We start from the raw sequence: 14,202 nt of genomic DNA on the forward strand, positions 1-14,202 counted from the left end.
ATTTTGCTACCGCTAAGTTAATGTACAGCTGTTTTAGGATGACAGCATCCTCAGTGGGCCAGCTTCAATAAAACTGCTCTCTAACCACTTCTAAGACAGGCAAAGACGTCATGCTGTCAGCGTGGGAACACAGCAGTGACCAGGCGAGAAACTGCTGAGCAGGAAAGATGCTTTCACAAGTGTAAGGCCTTGAGGTAAAAGAGCTGAAATGAGGAGAAGAGGAAAAGGTGATGCGGCATTAAAGAAAGATGATTCCTCCCCCCTTGGAAAATATTCATCAAATTTCTTGCTCAGGTTTGGCTGTTGTAGCAGAAAACCAAGGCACCAAAGAGGAAGCAGACCCTCTTTCCCCTTCATCATTTCCTCCCTTTACAGTTTTGTTCCTATCATAACCAACCTTAGTGGATGTGAATGGTGCCAGCTTCCATGGGGCTGTTGATATCAAACTCTAAGACTCCAATAAATCATATCTACTCACAGAGGGTTAATTGGAATAATTTTGGTTTAATCAAGTCTGCTATCAGTTATAAATGAGGAATGAGATTGTTGGTCAGAAATGAACAAAATGGCAATAAACTGTAATGTAAAGTTTTAGTGGATGGTACACAGCTAAATTGTGTACTATACACATTTTCATTGTTTAGTTTCAGCTTTTGCCTGAATGAAGTCATGTTTGCTGACAATATTTACATCCTGGTGGTGGAAAAGGCCCATTCATGCTCCAGCCTCTGGCTAGCTTCTTTTTTGAGAGTGGACACCATGCTTAGAAAACTCTGAGTGTCACTTGACTTTGTGCACACTTTAACAGACTTTTAGCCCTCACCGAGAATGGGAAACAGACCCTCAGACTGGCATCTGCTTGTTTCTGCAGCAGCATCGTAGGTATGTGTGTGGAGAACAGTAACCAGGCTTTGTTTTACCGTAGGTTGGAGGGGCCTGTGCACACAGCAGGTGCTCTATTTACCGGCTTTTCGTGCCCCCTCTACCCTAAAGAAAGGAGGGGGCTGAGGGAGGCCTCTGATCCGCCATAAACTTTGATGTGGCCCAGATCCACCACACATGTGGGGGACAGGAGCTCACTTAACGAACGCAGGCGCTCAGCTGCCGCCGCAGCGTGGTACTGCAATTTGATATTGGTATTTTGGGGAGATGGCAGGACTGAGAGGGAAAGTAGGAGGGGAAGTGTAAGACTTTTTAGAAAGAGAGAGAAGTATGTGAAAAAAGCTGGCATCAAACCTTTTGCGCTGCCAGTTCTAACCAGTCGGATGTTTTATCTCGGCCCACAGCGTGCCCGGACGGCTTTTACGGGCTTGACTGTGGCCAGATGTGCGAGTGCAGGAACGGTGCCCGCTGCCACCACATCACAGGAGCCTGCCTGTGCACCGCCGGCTGGGCAGGACCACACTGCATTCTGGGTAATGGAAGCCACATCATTAAAACAGGGTGTGAGGGAGGCCCTCGCTGCGGCCCTTCACGACATCCTCTCCTAAAAGCACAACTAAGATGTGTTTGTAAACAATTATCTATATAATGAGACATTGCCAATGACTTTTTTAGGGATGCGTAAGGGAGGAGAGTGGAGGGAGGACGAGAGTGCCCTCTGGCACCCGGGGTTTAATTGAGGTCTATTCTAGATAAATGCACCCACATGTATACAGAGATCAGAATCAGGGAAGGGAGAAAATAAGTTGGAAGAGTCTTTTAGCAGCTAACCAATAAGTGTTTTCATGCTGAAGTTTCTTGAGGATTTCATGGGTTTGTTTTAATGAAGCCTGTGAATTGCCCACTAAAATTCTAAGTCTGTGATTCTGCAGCTTTATTCATGGCTTTGCTTTTTCCGCAGCCATTTTGTGGTTCCAGCTATCAGAGCTCGAGTCAGCAGAAAGCCACTAATATGAGCTAATGATCTATCTTTGCCATTTGCACATTTTGTTTTTTTCTCAAGCGCCAAATGTCAAGTTCACCTTTCAGTTAGCAATGCGTTTATTTGAAACCAACCTTGCTGAAGATATAACACTAAAGCTTGGTCTTCTGCAGTTTTTCTGTGGAGGACTTTCTGTTGCATGGCAATACTTAGTCATTGTGTCATTGTGCCCACGTATGTTTTGCATTGTCAGAATGCCAAGAAGGTAGATTTGGAAAGGACTGCGGTCAGACCTGTAAGTGTCAGAATGAGGGCAGTTGTGACCACGTCACTGGGCGATGCAGCTGCACAGATGGTTGGACTGGACCCCATTGCCAACTGCGTGAGTATTTCACCACTTCAGTAACTTTACAAACTTTATAGCCTCAATGGTTGGATGAAAATAGGAAATTAATTTGCAACATGTTTGCTCATCAAATAGCACAATAAATTGAAACACAATACACAACACAGCACTTATTTTGTTCTAGAAGACGACCGGAACAGAACCGCTTTGTGGTCACATCAGTGTCCACAAAGTGTAAAATGGAATATGACAGGCAAGAGCGCTTATAGTTTTAGTTTATTAAGCCCAACCATAACATCAGGTACAAAAGAGATTCTATGTCTCTTTTTTTTATGGCAGGCAAGAAGCTGGAAAGAGACGATGATCCGAACATAACATGACAGAGGTAACCTTCCTCAGCACCTGAAAGTCCACAGATTGGATTTGAGTCCTCACCAAAATCTTACCAGCCACCTCAGTCGGATTACCAAGTCTAGTCATATTGGCCAGAGACAAATTAAAAGAAGAGCAATCATTTCAGAAGATTTTCTTAAAAGTACAGATAGGGATGGACTATTTTTTATTGCACCGATAACATGAAGTAAAAGAAGAGGGCAAGAATATCCTCCAAAAACGTTACTATTCAATACACAGTCACTGATAAATAGTAGGAAAAAGAGACATTAAACCTGTGGTGAACCAGTAGATAAGTGAAACTCATTGAACGTCCATTAACTGTTGCACACTCAGATCTATCAGTGTTTTAAAAAAATATCAAACATCTTTTAGTGATGTTGGAGTTTTGGTTTTTGCAACTTGGTTTTTTGGTTTTGTGCCTCTGGAACCTTCTGTTTAAGGAGTGATTAGACAGAGATGTGAGGAAAGAGGCTGCACAATATCTCAGTATGGTTTTAGCACATGACTCCATACACAGTATTACCAGACACTGCACTTTTAAGAAACTTGGGTCAATTTAAAAACAAAGCTGCACAGTTTTAAAACTTGACATATAATTTATTTTCACATTACAACTACATATTTCAATTAATTTCATTGGGATTTTATGTGCTATTTCACAAAATAATACAATGTAGCACATAACTGTGAAGCGGAAGGACAGAGTTAGATGATTTTCAACATTTGGCTTGATGCTTTGAAGTTCAGCCTGAGTTAATACTTTGCAGCGCGTCTTAGGGGTTTGGATGCATCAACTTTGTATTGAGAGTTTTGAGATGAAAATCATGCTGCCACTACCATGCTTCACAGTTGGGATGATATATTCAGGGATATACATATTGTTGTGTTTTTTTTTAGAAACATTGTTTTAATTAAAAAATTCTCCACAGTTTTATTTATCACCTCTCTGGTGAGTTCTGTGGTCTTTGTGATGCTGTTGAACAAAAGTTCCTCTGTGACCTTCACAGATGCTAAGAATAACACACAGTTGGACTCCATTTACTGATTTATGAGTCGTCCCTTAAAATTCTTTCATGTGCACCAAAGTAAGAAAAGCTAAATATAAATGGATGAAACAGTTTCCCACTTTGTTTGTTTGCTCCCACTTCATTGTTATTCACTACTTTGTGTCACACTCCTTCACTTCAGTTTCCTGTAAAATTCCTAAGATTGTTTAAAAAGACTACAAAATTTGGAAACAGTCTCAGTAATTATAGCAAGACAAGCAGCTATAATTCAACCTTACCATATACACTGAGCTCTTTTTTATCTTCTTTGTAAACTTTTACCTTTGTGAATGCAGCTTGTCCATCAGGACATTATGGGGAACAGTGTTCTAACAAGTGTCTGTGTCAAAATGGAGGCTACTGTCACAGCGTGACTGGCCAGTGCTCCTGTCCCCCGGGACACACAGGAGCTGCCTGTGAGTTCGGTGAGTCAATCCACAAAAACAAACAAAAAAAAATAGATATTAAAAGGCTTTATTATCTTAATCAGATAATAAAGCATCCTGATTATGCATGATGACATTTTCTAGATGAATAATATAATTGTTTGGCTTTACTCTGACAGAGTGTGAAGAAGGAAACTATGGCGAGAACTGCACACAAACATGTGGATGCTTAAACGGAGGGAGATGTGACAAGGTGACTGGAAAATGTCTGTGTCTGCCTGGTTGGATTGGAGAAAACTGTCAATTAGGTGAATTTAGAACCTCTCTATGACCGCACATTGACATTGAAAGAGATGGAAATAGAGCCTCTCTTCCCACAACCTGAATCTGTGGTTGTGCTTCTTCAGTAACCACGGCTTGAATTCATGCTGATCACAAACGCCTGTGTGTTTCTCTGAAGCCTGTTCTGAGGGATTCTTCGGGGACCGCTGCGAGCGGAGGTGCAACTGTGCCCACCGTTCCAGTTGCCACCACATGACGGGTCGCTGTGAGTGTCGGCCAGGCTGGAGGGGAGCCAGGTGTGACAAACGTGAGTGTGCGTGTGGGGAGTGGGGTGAAGAAACTGCAGCTGCGTGAATCAGGCAGAATAGAGCATTTTCCTGAGATAATTATGTTTCCCTCCACGGACAATCAGCCTGCCTTCCCGGGTTCTACGGTCCTTCTTGTGCCCGGCGTTGTCAGTGCCGCCCTGGGGTGCCCTGTGACCACAAGTCGGGGAGTTGTGGTTGCCCCGCTGGACTCACGGGGTCCAGATGTGAGAAAAGTAAGAACAAAAAAGAACATTGGTGTCAGCAAAATATATTTATCTTTAGCGGCAAGGTGAGAAGCTGTCAGTTTGCCCACTTCATGCTGATTAGAAATCCCCTTCTTTTCTCTGGCTCCTGGGAAAGTTTACAGTTTACTCCATTCTAGGAAATGCACTCCACCTCTATGTGAGACCCTCACTATCACAGGACTGTATGAGAATGTTTCATTATTTATACCATACCCTGTAGGGCTGTATACGAACAGCTTCACTAGCCTCACTGCTCCTTCTTCCCCCCCCCTACCTAACCACTCCAGCTCCCTTCCTCTCCTCACACACTCCCTCGACATCTGATAAATGTTACACACCGGTTGCCAAGTAAAACAGAAGGCATTGTTTTTGTCTCCTCGGCGGCGGATAAGGGCTTTTGGAAGGCAGACATGCATAATGACAGCGCTGTAATTGCCTCTTTAGTCTGGAGTCCTTTCTTATCTGTCCCCCTCGCTGCCTTCTGCTGCTGCCTAACTGCGTAGCAGAGTGCCACGGTCTCACCCGAAAACACGTTTGGTTCACAGATTCATCTTGGTCACTATGACTGATTGTCCGGAGACTTCATTCATTATTGTGATGAGTGTATATGCAGATAGGCGGAGAGGGTGTGTGAAAGAATGTCCGGCCGGGTTCGGGCACAAGGGAAAGTTGCTGGGAGTGCTGGGTTTGTTACCAGTCAAGTGCTGAATGCCTCGCTGTTTTCACAGAATTATCTAAAAGAGAGGAAAGGGAAATGGCACGCGTCTTTGTTCCCACAAACTGCTGAATGTGTGCACGGCTTACGGTCTTTTCTGCACAACCAGGCAAAGCTGGACAATGTGATCATTTAGTGTGGTGGCGCTTTACTCGTTGCTTTACTTTTAATTATTTTTACCTGCAGATTTAAGATCACAAAATTGTCAGAAACTGAAACAGATCACCTGTGTAGGTCTCAATATTTTTATCTCTCCTTGTGATCTTATTCATGACCTTGTTAATCTGTAGCTTGTTAATCCATGGTCTTTGGTTCACCTGACTGTAATGCTGGATGTGTCTGGTTGTATCATCCCAGCCTGCTCTGTTGGCACGTTCGGACAAAACTGCAGCCAGCTGTGCCGATGCTCCGGGCTCCATGAGCAGTGTGATCCTGCGACAGGGAAATGCAGCTGCTCACCCGGCTACTATGGGCCAGGCTGTGAGCTTCGTGAGTCTGCTGTTACTTATGTGATTTCAGCATGACATATTTCAAAGCATGGGCTTTTGTTTTCTATTTGCCTGGGTAACTGATGTTAAGGAACATGCCAAGAAGGTGGGCATAGTAACTTTCAGAAGAGTTCACACCCCATATCACATTTTGTCATATCATAAACACACCTTAGGTTATTTTATTGGAATTTTATGTGATAGACTGAACACAAGTTAATGCATTACATAAAGAAGAAGGGAAGTGATGCATGATACTCAAGTGTCTTTTACAAATAAATGTAACTATTTACAGCTAAAGTCTGAATACAGTGGAAAAATAATTGTATGAGTGATTACGCATGGCCTTTAAGCTTATGCTTTCTTCTAAGCTGCATGGATGCTTTTCTCTTGTTAACACTGAAAGAGTCAGAAAAAAACATGCTTATAGCATGAATAATTAATTAGACCCTCTAAAACTAAATAAAATCACTGTTGTTTCTCTTTCCGGTTGTCCTGTGTGGCCTCCAGGGTGTCGAGCGGGTTCATTTGGGCCAAACTGCAAGTCCAAGTGCACCTGCATCAATGGCGGTCGCTGTGACTTTCGGACTGGGACATGCTACTGTCATCCAGGCTACATTGGCGCTGACTGCAGTTTCCGTAAGTTGGAGAAAAAAACCTTAAGCATCATCTTATTTACTTCAAATTGAACCCAATATGTTTGTTTTAGAAATAATATTTGATAACAAAGGAATAACTGTTTAAGTCCTATGAAGTCATTTGCTTGTGCAGGTTGTCCAGGTGGATACTACGGGAAGGACTGTGCAAAGCTGTGCTCCTGTGCTGAAGGAGCGCAGTGCCATCCAGTAACTGGAAGGTGCATATGTGGCCCCGGAAGGACAGGGGCATCATGCCAACAGGGTAAGCTACTATTTATGACATCAATCAACATTATACTACATGGTAGAAACATATGATAGTTCGAATACAAACATCACAAGGTGCACAACAGTTTACCAAAGGTTTTTGGTAAAAATAAAGGTCCATCTTTGAAATCGTAAGAGTCAGCTTATTATTCAACTTTGAGTCACACCATGTCACAAATTTCAACCCAGGCTTTTCTTCTGCTTTTTATCTTTTACCATTCCCATGAGTAAACAGAGACTCACCACTGAGGCAGACATGCATCATTTGAAACCATTGGCTTTAATGAGTTCTTTGGAAACAAGAGACCCAACAGAGACTGACAAACAAGCAGCAAAATGAGGGTGTAGTTTTCAACATTTTTCACTGTATATTGAAGGAACAAATTCTCCATTTCCTCAGAGTGCGGCCTCTCATGATCACAGGGTTTTTATTCCCGGGAAACAGGAGGCTGAGCCGAGTTTTCTTAATCTCTCCTTTTATCAGCAATTCAGCAGGATTGCAGACAGGGGGTTTCCAGTTCTGCTTGGGCTAAATGTTCTCCTCCTCATCCTCCTGCGTGTACTTGAACATGCCACCTCTTAAGTTGCTCTTGTTGAATGTTTACAGAAACCTAGAAGTAGCTCATTCTCCGTGTTCCGTGTCACTGGATTTGGCAAGCATGCAAATAAATAAACACGGGAATCAAAGATGTCTTGCTTATTGTTTTCCGGACACTAAATTACCCAAAGAAACATGATTATTCTTTTATATCAGTGCCAAATTAGGCTAGTTTGCCATCTCCATAATGAACTGTTGGTTAAATAAACATGATGACTTTCAGTACCGTGTTGTAAGTGTGTGTGTTTGAGTAGGACATGCTAGTTAGTGTATGACTTTGTGTTAACATTTTTGCAGCTTGTCCAAAAGGACGCTATGGTCTGCAGTGTAGGTACGCCTGTAGCTGTCAGAATGGAGCTGTATGTGATCCTGTTGACGGATCCTGTAAGTGTGGACTGGGCTGGACTGGACCCCAATGTGAGACAGGTATTCTGAGTCATCAGAGGTGCCCAACTACATAGTTTTGTTTCATTGTACTGTCCCTTAAAGTAGTGTGTACTGTGTTTTGATAATTGCTTTTAATAGTTAAAGTATAATGAAAAAAATTACTATTTGCAACTCAGGAAATCTCTGTGGTTGTTGCAGGTTTCAGACGTGCAAAGTGATACGTTTTTTGTCAGGAAACCTACAAAAACATTGTTTTTATAGAAAAAATGGATGCTACTAAAAGCATATCTTATTTAGTATAATCCCTATTTACTCACACGATGATGTCTATAATTTCTATTTATTATGATCTTACTTAATTTGCTTAATTTTTTAGGAGTTTGTGTCTATGTCAAAAACAGTGTTAACTGCTTATATCCATTGTACACAATTGTACATTTCTGTTGTAACTTTGTGTATTTGTTCAGTCTGTCCTGCAGGAAAATATGGGCCTGATTGTGCACAACACTGCCAATGTCTTAACAATGGAACTTGCAGCCATTTTACTGGCAGCTGCAGCTGTACTGCTGGGTACTATGGCCACTACTGTCAACTTGGTATGCAAAGTCTTGCAAATTCAGATTTTAAGCTGACTCATGAACACTTTGGTAAGAACTGAATCAACAGGTAATTTGAAAATTGTAGCTTTACCTTGATATCTTTTTTTCCAGAGTGTCCTTCTGGATTTTATGGATTGAATTGTCAGTTCACATGTGACTGTAACATGGGCCAAGCATGCGATCATGTGACAGGCAAATGTTTGTGCCCACCAGGATATCAAGGCTCACAATGTGAAAGACGTAAGTATAGTACACGTGGCTACCCATTAATGAAGTATGAAACAAAATGTTTGAAAAAAAAAATCAAGATAGCAGCTATCAAGGACTAGACACCTGTCTTAAGGAGGGTGTGCTTTTACTTTCCTTTGTACATAAAAGGAATGAATAAAAGGGAAAATATTCTGTCACAAAGACAGGAAAGGGTTTCTTTTTTAGGTGATTATAGGGAAAATTTTTTGTTGTTTTTATGTTTGTTTTTTTCAAGTAAGAGTGAGATGCTTTCCTATGGTTAATGCATTTCTGTTACGTCCTTGTGGCCTCCTGCCTGCTTGTGGGGGCCTCAGCACCAGTGTGAGTATCTACACAACAACTTTAGCACCAGCAGAAAATGTGTCTGGCAGCTGAGGAATAGATGCAGACAATCTTGACTTGAATCTAATAGATAAGATGAGAAAGAAAGATTTGGAGATGACAGTGGGAATATTCTAAAAGCCCATTCATGGCTATAAGAAGGGTTTGATTGTTGTGATGCCAATAATATTTTTACCTTATTATTTTTACATTTTCTGGCATTGCTTTTCCAACATTTATTTTTGAGGAGATACAGCTCTCATGTCTCTTGAGAAGCAAACTTATCGGTTGAATAAAAATATTTATAAATCTATCACTTGTGTGGTGAAGTGTATGAGTCTGTATGAGAGCATGTATCCATATGTCTTGTCTAATATCGAAAGCATAAATGTTTGTTGTGTAAAAAAGTAATAAGTAACTGCATGCTATCATGTTCAATAAATTAGAAAATGCACACTAATCAGATCCACAGTTGTGAGACACGTTTATCAGATTAAAAGTATAAAAGTACCTCTTTAGATCAACAACCTTTAAGCAGGTTTTAATCCCATAATTATAAGAAGGGTTTGATTGTATTAATAATTGAAATGCATAATCCCTTGCAGTTTGTTGTCTATGTGCCTTGATAGCCACCAATAAGTTAGATGAATATTTTAGGCAGGTGTGTTATGTTTGATCAGTTTATGCTACAGAGGCAAATAATTAACTATCAGGATGACGTGAAAATATTCCTAATGATAATGATATATTTGTGTGTGTTTTCTTTTTTACTTGTAGAATGTGACAATGGCAGCTTTGGATTGAACTGTATGAAGTCCTGTAATTGTGCTGCCGAGGTGTCATGTGACCCATCCACTGGTAGATGTCTCTGTCCCTCAGGCCAGTGGGGAGAGAGCTGTGAAAAAAGTAATCTCAGAACCATATTTTTTGTTAGCTCTCTTTACATTCCTGTTATTTTATCTAATGCAGCAAATTCCTTCATTTCCTAAGCCTAATGTTTTTCCTCCCATTCTGCCTCTCCTGTCAGGCTGTGATGGAGACCACTTTGGCCCCAACTGCTCCCTGTTGTGCCAGTGTTTCCATAGCTCCCACTGTGACCGGGTAAATGGCAGATGTCTCTGTCCGCTCACCTGGATCGGCTCCACTTGTAGCAAAGGTAAACTTGAGTTCCTTATTGCCATTCACATTTGCACCGACATAAAACGGCAAAGCTAAAGCGAAGCGGGACATAAGGTCGCAGGCTGTAAAGCTGAACCAGCTTCGGTAAAATACTGTGTCCTGAAGTGTGAGAGGCTGAGCACCATCACTCTGCATGTCACCCTGTCTCCTTCAATAGGTGCTCCTTTCTCCTGACAGCTATTTTAATCTGCACTCAGCATGAGGCTAGGCTTTAGGCTGTCTTCGTTTTACCTACTCACAGCAAAGTGCACGGGGGAAACTACAGAGCATTTACCTCCTCTTCAGAAACCCCTGAACATTTGCTTTTGATTTTCAACTAGTGCTGATGTCTTTTTGCATTTTTTTCCCTCCTCCCCTGTCTTCCATTTTCAGCGTGGCTGCACCAAACCTCAGGAGTGCTGAATATGTCTGTGTCTCACAGAAATAGAAAAACAGGCAGCAAAACCACATAACCCAAACAGAGGTGAAAATTCCTGACTGGACACTCAAAGTCGGGACTTGGCTCTGCGTAGCTTTGCTCTGATCATCTTTGAGAAGCTTACATTGGATCTATGTAGCTGGTACTCAGTTGTCAGAGGCTGGCACTCCTTCACTGAGTCTGAGACAATCAACCACAGGTACCAGCATGTGAAACTTCTTTGGAGGACCATAAACTCAGGTCTGATTCAAGCTGGTTTTACAACACACACAAATACCTGCAGAGCAGCTGATACATTGAATGAAATTGGATCCTTTTGACATATATTGAGTCAGTAATGATCCATTTCATGATAAAACAATGAACTCAGCAATTGTTCAATTGCATAATGCATTTCAAACTAAGTTTTAGTGTGTAGAAACGTTATATGATACTTTTGATTAAAAATCATTCAAATAAGAGCAGCTTCATGACATTTTTCATAAGTAAATGTACAGGTACCAGAGAACTCAAGCAATAGAAAAATATTGTCGGATACCAAAGGAACAAGAAAAGTATTCTTACTTTTAGAAACTCCAGTCCTCGCGGCTGGTGTCTTGCAAATTTTAAATGTCTCTCTTGTTCAGCACAGCTGGCTCCAATATTAGCTCATTAGCAGAGCTTTGTAGAGTTTAACTGCAGTTTCAACATTTCATTCAAGTGTGTAGGACAAGTGACACATCTAAACGTTGCAGAACTCTGGCCCTCGAGGACTGCAGTTTGAGACCACTGGATTATACACTTTGGATTTCTTTGCGATTGTATGCGATTGTTCAACACAAAGTAACAGGAAAAGAAAAATGTGAATGGCTTTCAAAAATTTTCAAAAATCTAAAGTGTGTGGTATGCATTTGTATTCAGCCCTCTTTAATCGGGCACCGTTTAATAAAATCCAATAATTCAGACATAGCTAGATCAGAAGAGCCCATTTATGTTTAATTTAATCTCAGTTTTATTACAGCTGTTCTGCGAAGGCCTCAGGAGTTTGCTAAAATTAAAAAAAACACACCCACCCACACACACACACACACACACACACACACACACATATGAGTAAAGGAGTTGACAAGCCAGTCAAATTTGTCCTGAATGCAGAACTCTGCATGGATTTCATGACACCATGCTCATGGTGAAACATGGTGGTGAGAAAGTTAAGTCTTGATACGAGTAAGTTTTTACTCAGTCAATCTGTAAAAAGTTTTTTTCTCCCTTACAATTGTCCTATTTCTCATAAGATAAAACTTGTATCCAGCTCCATGTCTTTGAAGTCAGTGTACATGGCGTGCACAGCCAAAGAATGTTTTGCATATTCATATTATTTAAATAAAACATTGTGTCTGCGAATTTTTTTCCTGTTACATATTATGTGAGAAAAAATATTTTAGATTTGTCATTTTTATTGAAACAATTTAGCTCAGGCTGTAATAGTGTCATCCTCACAGTTTATTTACTCCAAAACTCTACGGAAATACATGTAATTTAAGCTTCTTTATCAATTATCTTGTTGTATTTTTCCTAATAATTAAAACACAAATTGCATCTGTCAGTGGCCAATCTGGGTCACTTCAGCTGTGCTACATTACGTAAGAATTGTGAAATGTGTTTTGTTAATATTTTCTTCTGGGGTTTTGTTTCTTGCAAACATTGGAACTGTGCATTTCTTGTATAATATTTTGCTTTGTATCAATTTCAATGAATTTTGAGTACAACAAAACCGTGCGTGTTCGTGTGTGTGTGTATGTCTGTGCACCTGAGATATGATCTTGACTTGTGTGTCTGACCATGCGTGTGTGTGTCAGATAGCAAGTGCACACTTCCCAGTGACATTTTTCAAGCTCACTGGAGCATGTCCACGACTAATGGCCACGGGCAAACGTGGTCCGGCAAAGCGCCTGGACCGAGCTTTCTCCCCCTTTTCCACCATCCATCCAGCATCCCCGGGGTGAGTGATGGGTGAACGGACTCACCAGCGAGGGATCGAGCCCCCTTACCTCACGCACACACACAGATCCAGTCTCCGGTGTGGCTGATGGATGTTGGAGCGCTGCAGCTCACCCTGTGTTGTGACAAGCAGCAGATGTTCTCCAATAATGTTTATCGGCTGGGCCTTCATCTTCAGATGACACACACCTGTTTCCAGTCAAACAGGCCCAGAGACGCCATCCATCCACCGTGTTCTGGGTGGCCACTGCACCACTGTATCTGCCCCTCCATGCATGAAGATGGGCGAGGAGGGAGCTGGCACGCTAGAATAGATTTTTCTGGTAAGATTTAGAAGATATTGAATACCAGACCTTAAATATGCTTACAATTATAGTTCATGACTGAGATCATTTTTTGTTTAATCTTGATTCTGGAGCTGCCTCAGAGAAAATCTTTATTTTTCTGACTGGTGTTAAAATTTTAAAATGTCAATTTTCTTCTGATTATCTCTTAATGAATTTTTAAAGATTTCTGGCAAAAACAAGAAGAAATCCAAGCTGCTGCATGGATACATACTTATCAAGAGGCTGAGAAAGAGCAAGGAGGGGGGGTGGCAGGAAACCAGCAATGAAATAGCCCGTAAACACTAAGATCGCATCATGGGTACTTTTTCGCCGTAATTAAGCGTACGCCACTCTTCACAAAAGAGATTCTATCACTTCGCTGCCATAGCTTCATGTCCCAGAGATCATTTCTGGCCCTCTGCGTTGAACCGGATCCCCCTGAGGGCCGTGGTGTTTTGAACTATCGCTGACAAAGCTGTCTGCACAGATAAAGAAATGAGTGGAGGAGGTGGGGGAATCATTTCAACACGTCTTGCACCATTAGGGCAGTTGTTGACTGAAAAAATAAATGTTAAACGTAAAAAGATCCATATCAAGAAACTCTCCCACACTCTGGATGTGTGTTTTGCTAAGATTGAAATTTTTACTCTAAATGTTTAAAGCCTTTGAAAAGAAGAGAGGACAAAAAAAAAAAAAAAATCACACTTATGTTTTGGCGTTATTTTCTAAATGATGGCCATATGAGTTGAGGCACATTTTGTAGTTGTACCACTAGGTGGAGTTCTATGCAGGAAAGAGCTTGTAAAGGAAACTTGGACTCCAGTCTGCACATGAACATCAACATGAACATATAAACCCTATTTATGTTCAGCTTGTTCCAGAAATATCCCATGTTGGATAAATGCATCCGTCCCTCTAAACTGATGCTGCTGGCCTGCTTTTTTTTTAAAATCCAGCCTAATCCATGAACAAATGAAGGCCTTCCAATTGGTTGTGCCACCACGCCTGTCCTGATTAGGCTTGTCATAATAAAACCATGTGCATGGCTGCTCCGCACCGCTCTTGCTCAGCTTGTTCTCTGGAACCGTACTGAGTGTCCATCAATAACACTAATGACCCGTAGCTTCCAGCAAGAAAGAAACAAACCGAGCAACAAAACCACAA

The 14,202-nt window shown here is 41.4% G+C and overlaps 1 protein-coding gene across 1 annotated transcript in view; it reads left to right on the plus strand.

Moving 5' to 3' along the window:
* The window catches only part of megf6 (multiple EGF like domains 6), a 41,922-nt gene extending 29,807 nt beyond the window's left edge, over window positions 1-12,115 (plus strand). The window contains exons 24-38 of the mRNA XM_055028816.1: window positions 1,287-1,415; window positions 2,118-2,246; window positions 3,949-4,077; window positions 4,218-4,346; window positions 4,499-4,627; window positions 4,733-4,861; window positions 5,946-6,077; window positions 6,587-6,715; window positions 6,848-6,976; window positions 7,877-8,005; window positions 8,434-8,562; window positions 8,677-8,805; window positions 9,913-10,041; window positions 10,163-10,291; window positions 10,687-12,115. Of these exons, the coding sequence (XP_054884791.1) occupies window positions 1,287-1,415; window positions 2,118-2,246; window positions 3,949-4,077; window positions 4,218-4,346; window positions 4,499-4,627; window positions 4,733-4,861; window positions 5,946-6,077; window positions 6,587-6,715; window positions 6,848-6,976; window positions 7,877-8,005; window positions 8,434-8,562; window positions 8,677-8,805; window positions 9,913-10,041; window positions 10,163-10,291; window positions 10,687-10,766 (1,889 nt within the window). The 3' untranslated portion in view covers window positions 10,767-12,115. The remainder of the gene's footprint in view (window positions 1-1,286; window positions 1,416-2,117; window positions 2,247-3,948; window positions 4,078-4,217; window positions 4,347-4,498; window positions 4,628-4,732; window positions 4,862-5,945; window positions 6,078-6,586; window positions 6,716-6,847; window positions 6,977-7,876; window positions 8,006-8,433; window positions 8,563-8,676; window positions 8,806-9,912; window positions 10,042-10,162; window positions 10,292-10,686) is intronic.
* Window positions 12,116-14,202: the final 2,087 nt, after the last annotated feature.

The sequence above is a fragment of the Poeciliopsis prolifica genome, unplaced genomic scaffold (assembly GCF_027474105.1).
Source record: "Poeciliopsis prolifica strain line A6 unplaced genomic scaffold, Auburn_PproV2 SCAFFOLD004, whole genome shotgun sequence".
In the NCBI taxonomy this organism is placed as follows: Eukaryota; Metazoa; Chordata; class Actinopteri; order Cyprinodontiformes; family Poeciliidae; genus Poeciliopsis; species Poeciliopsis prolifica.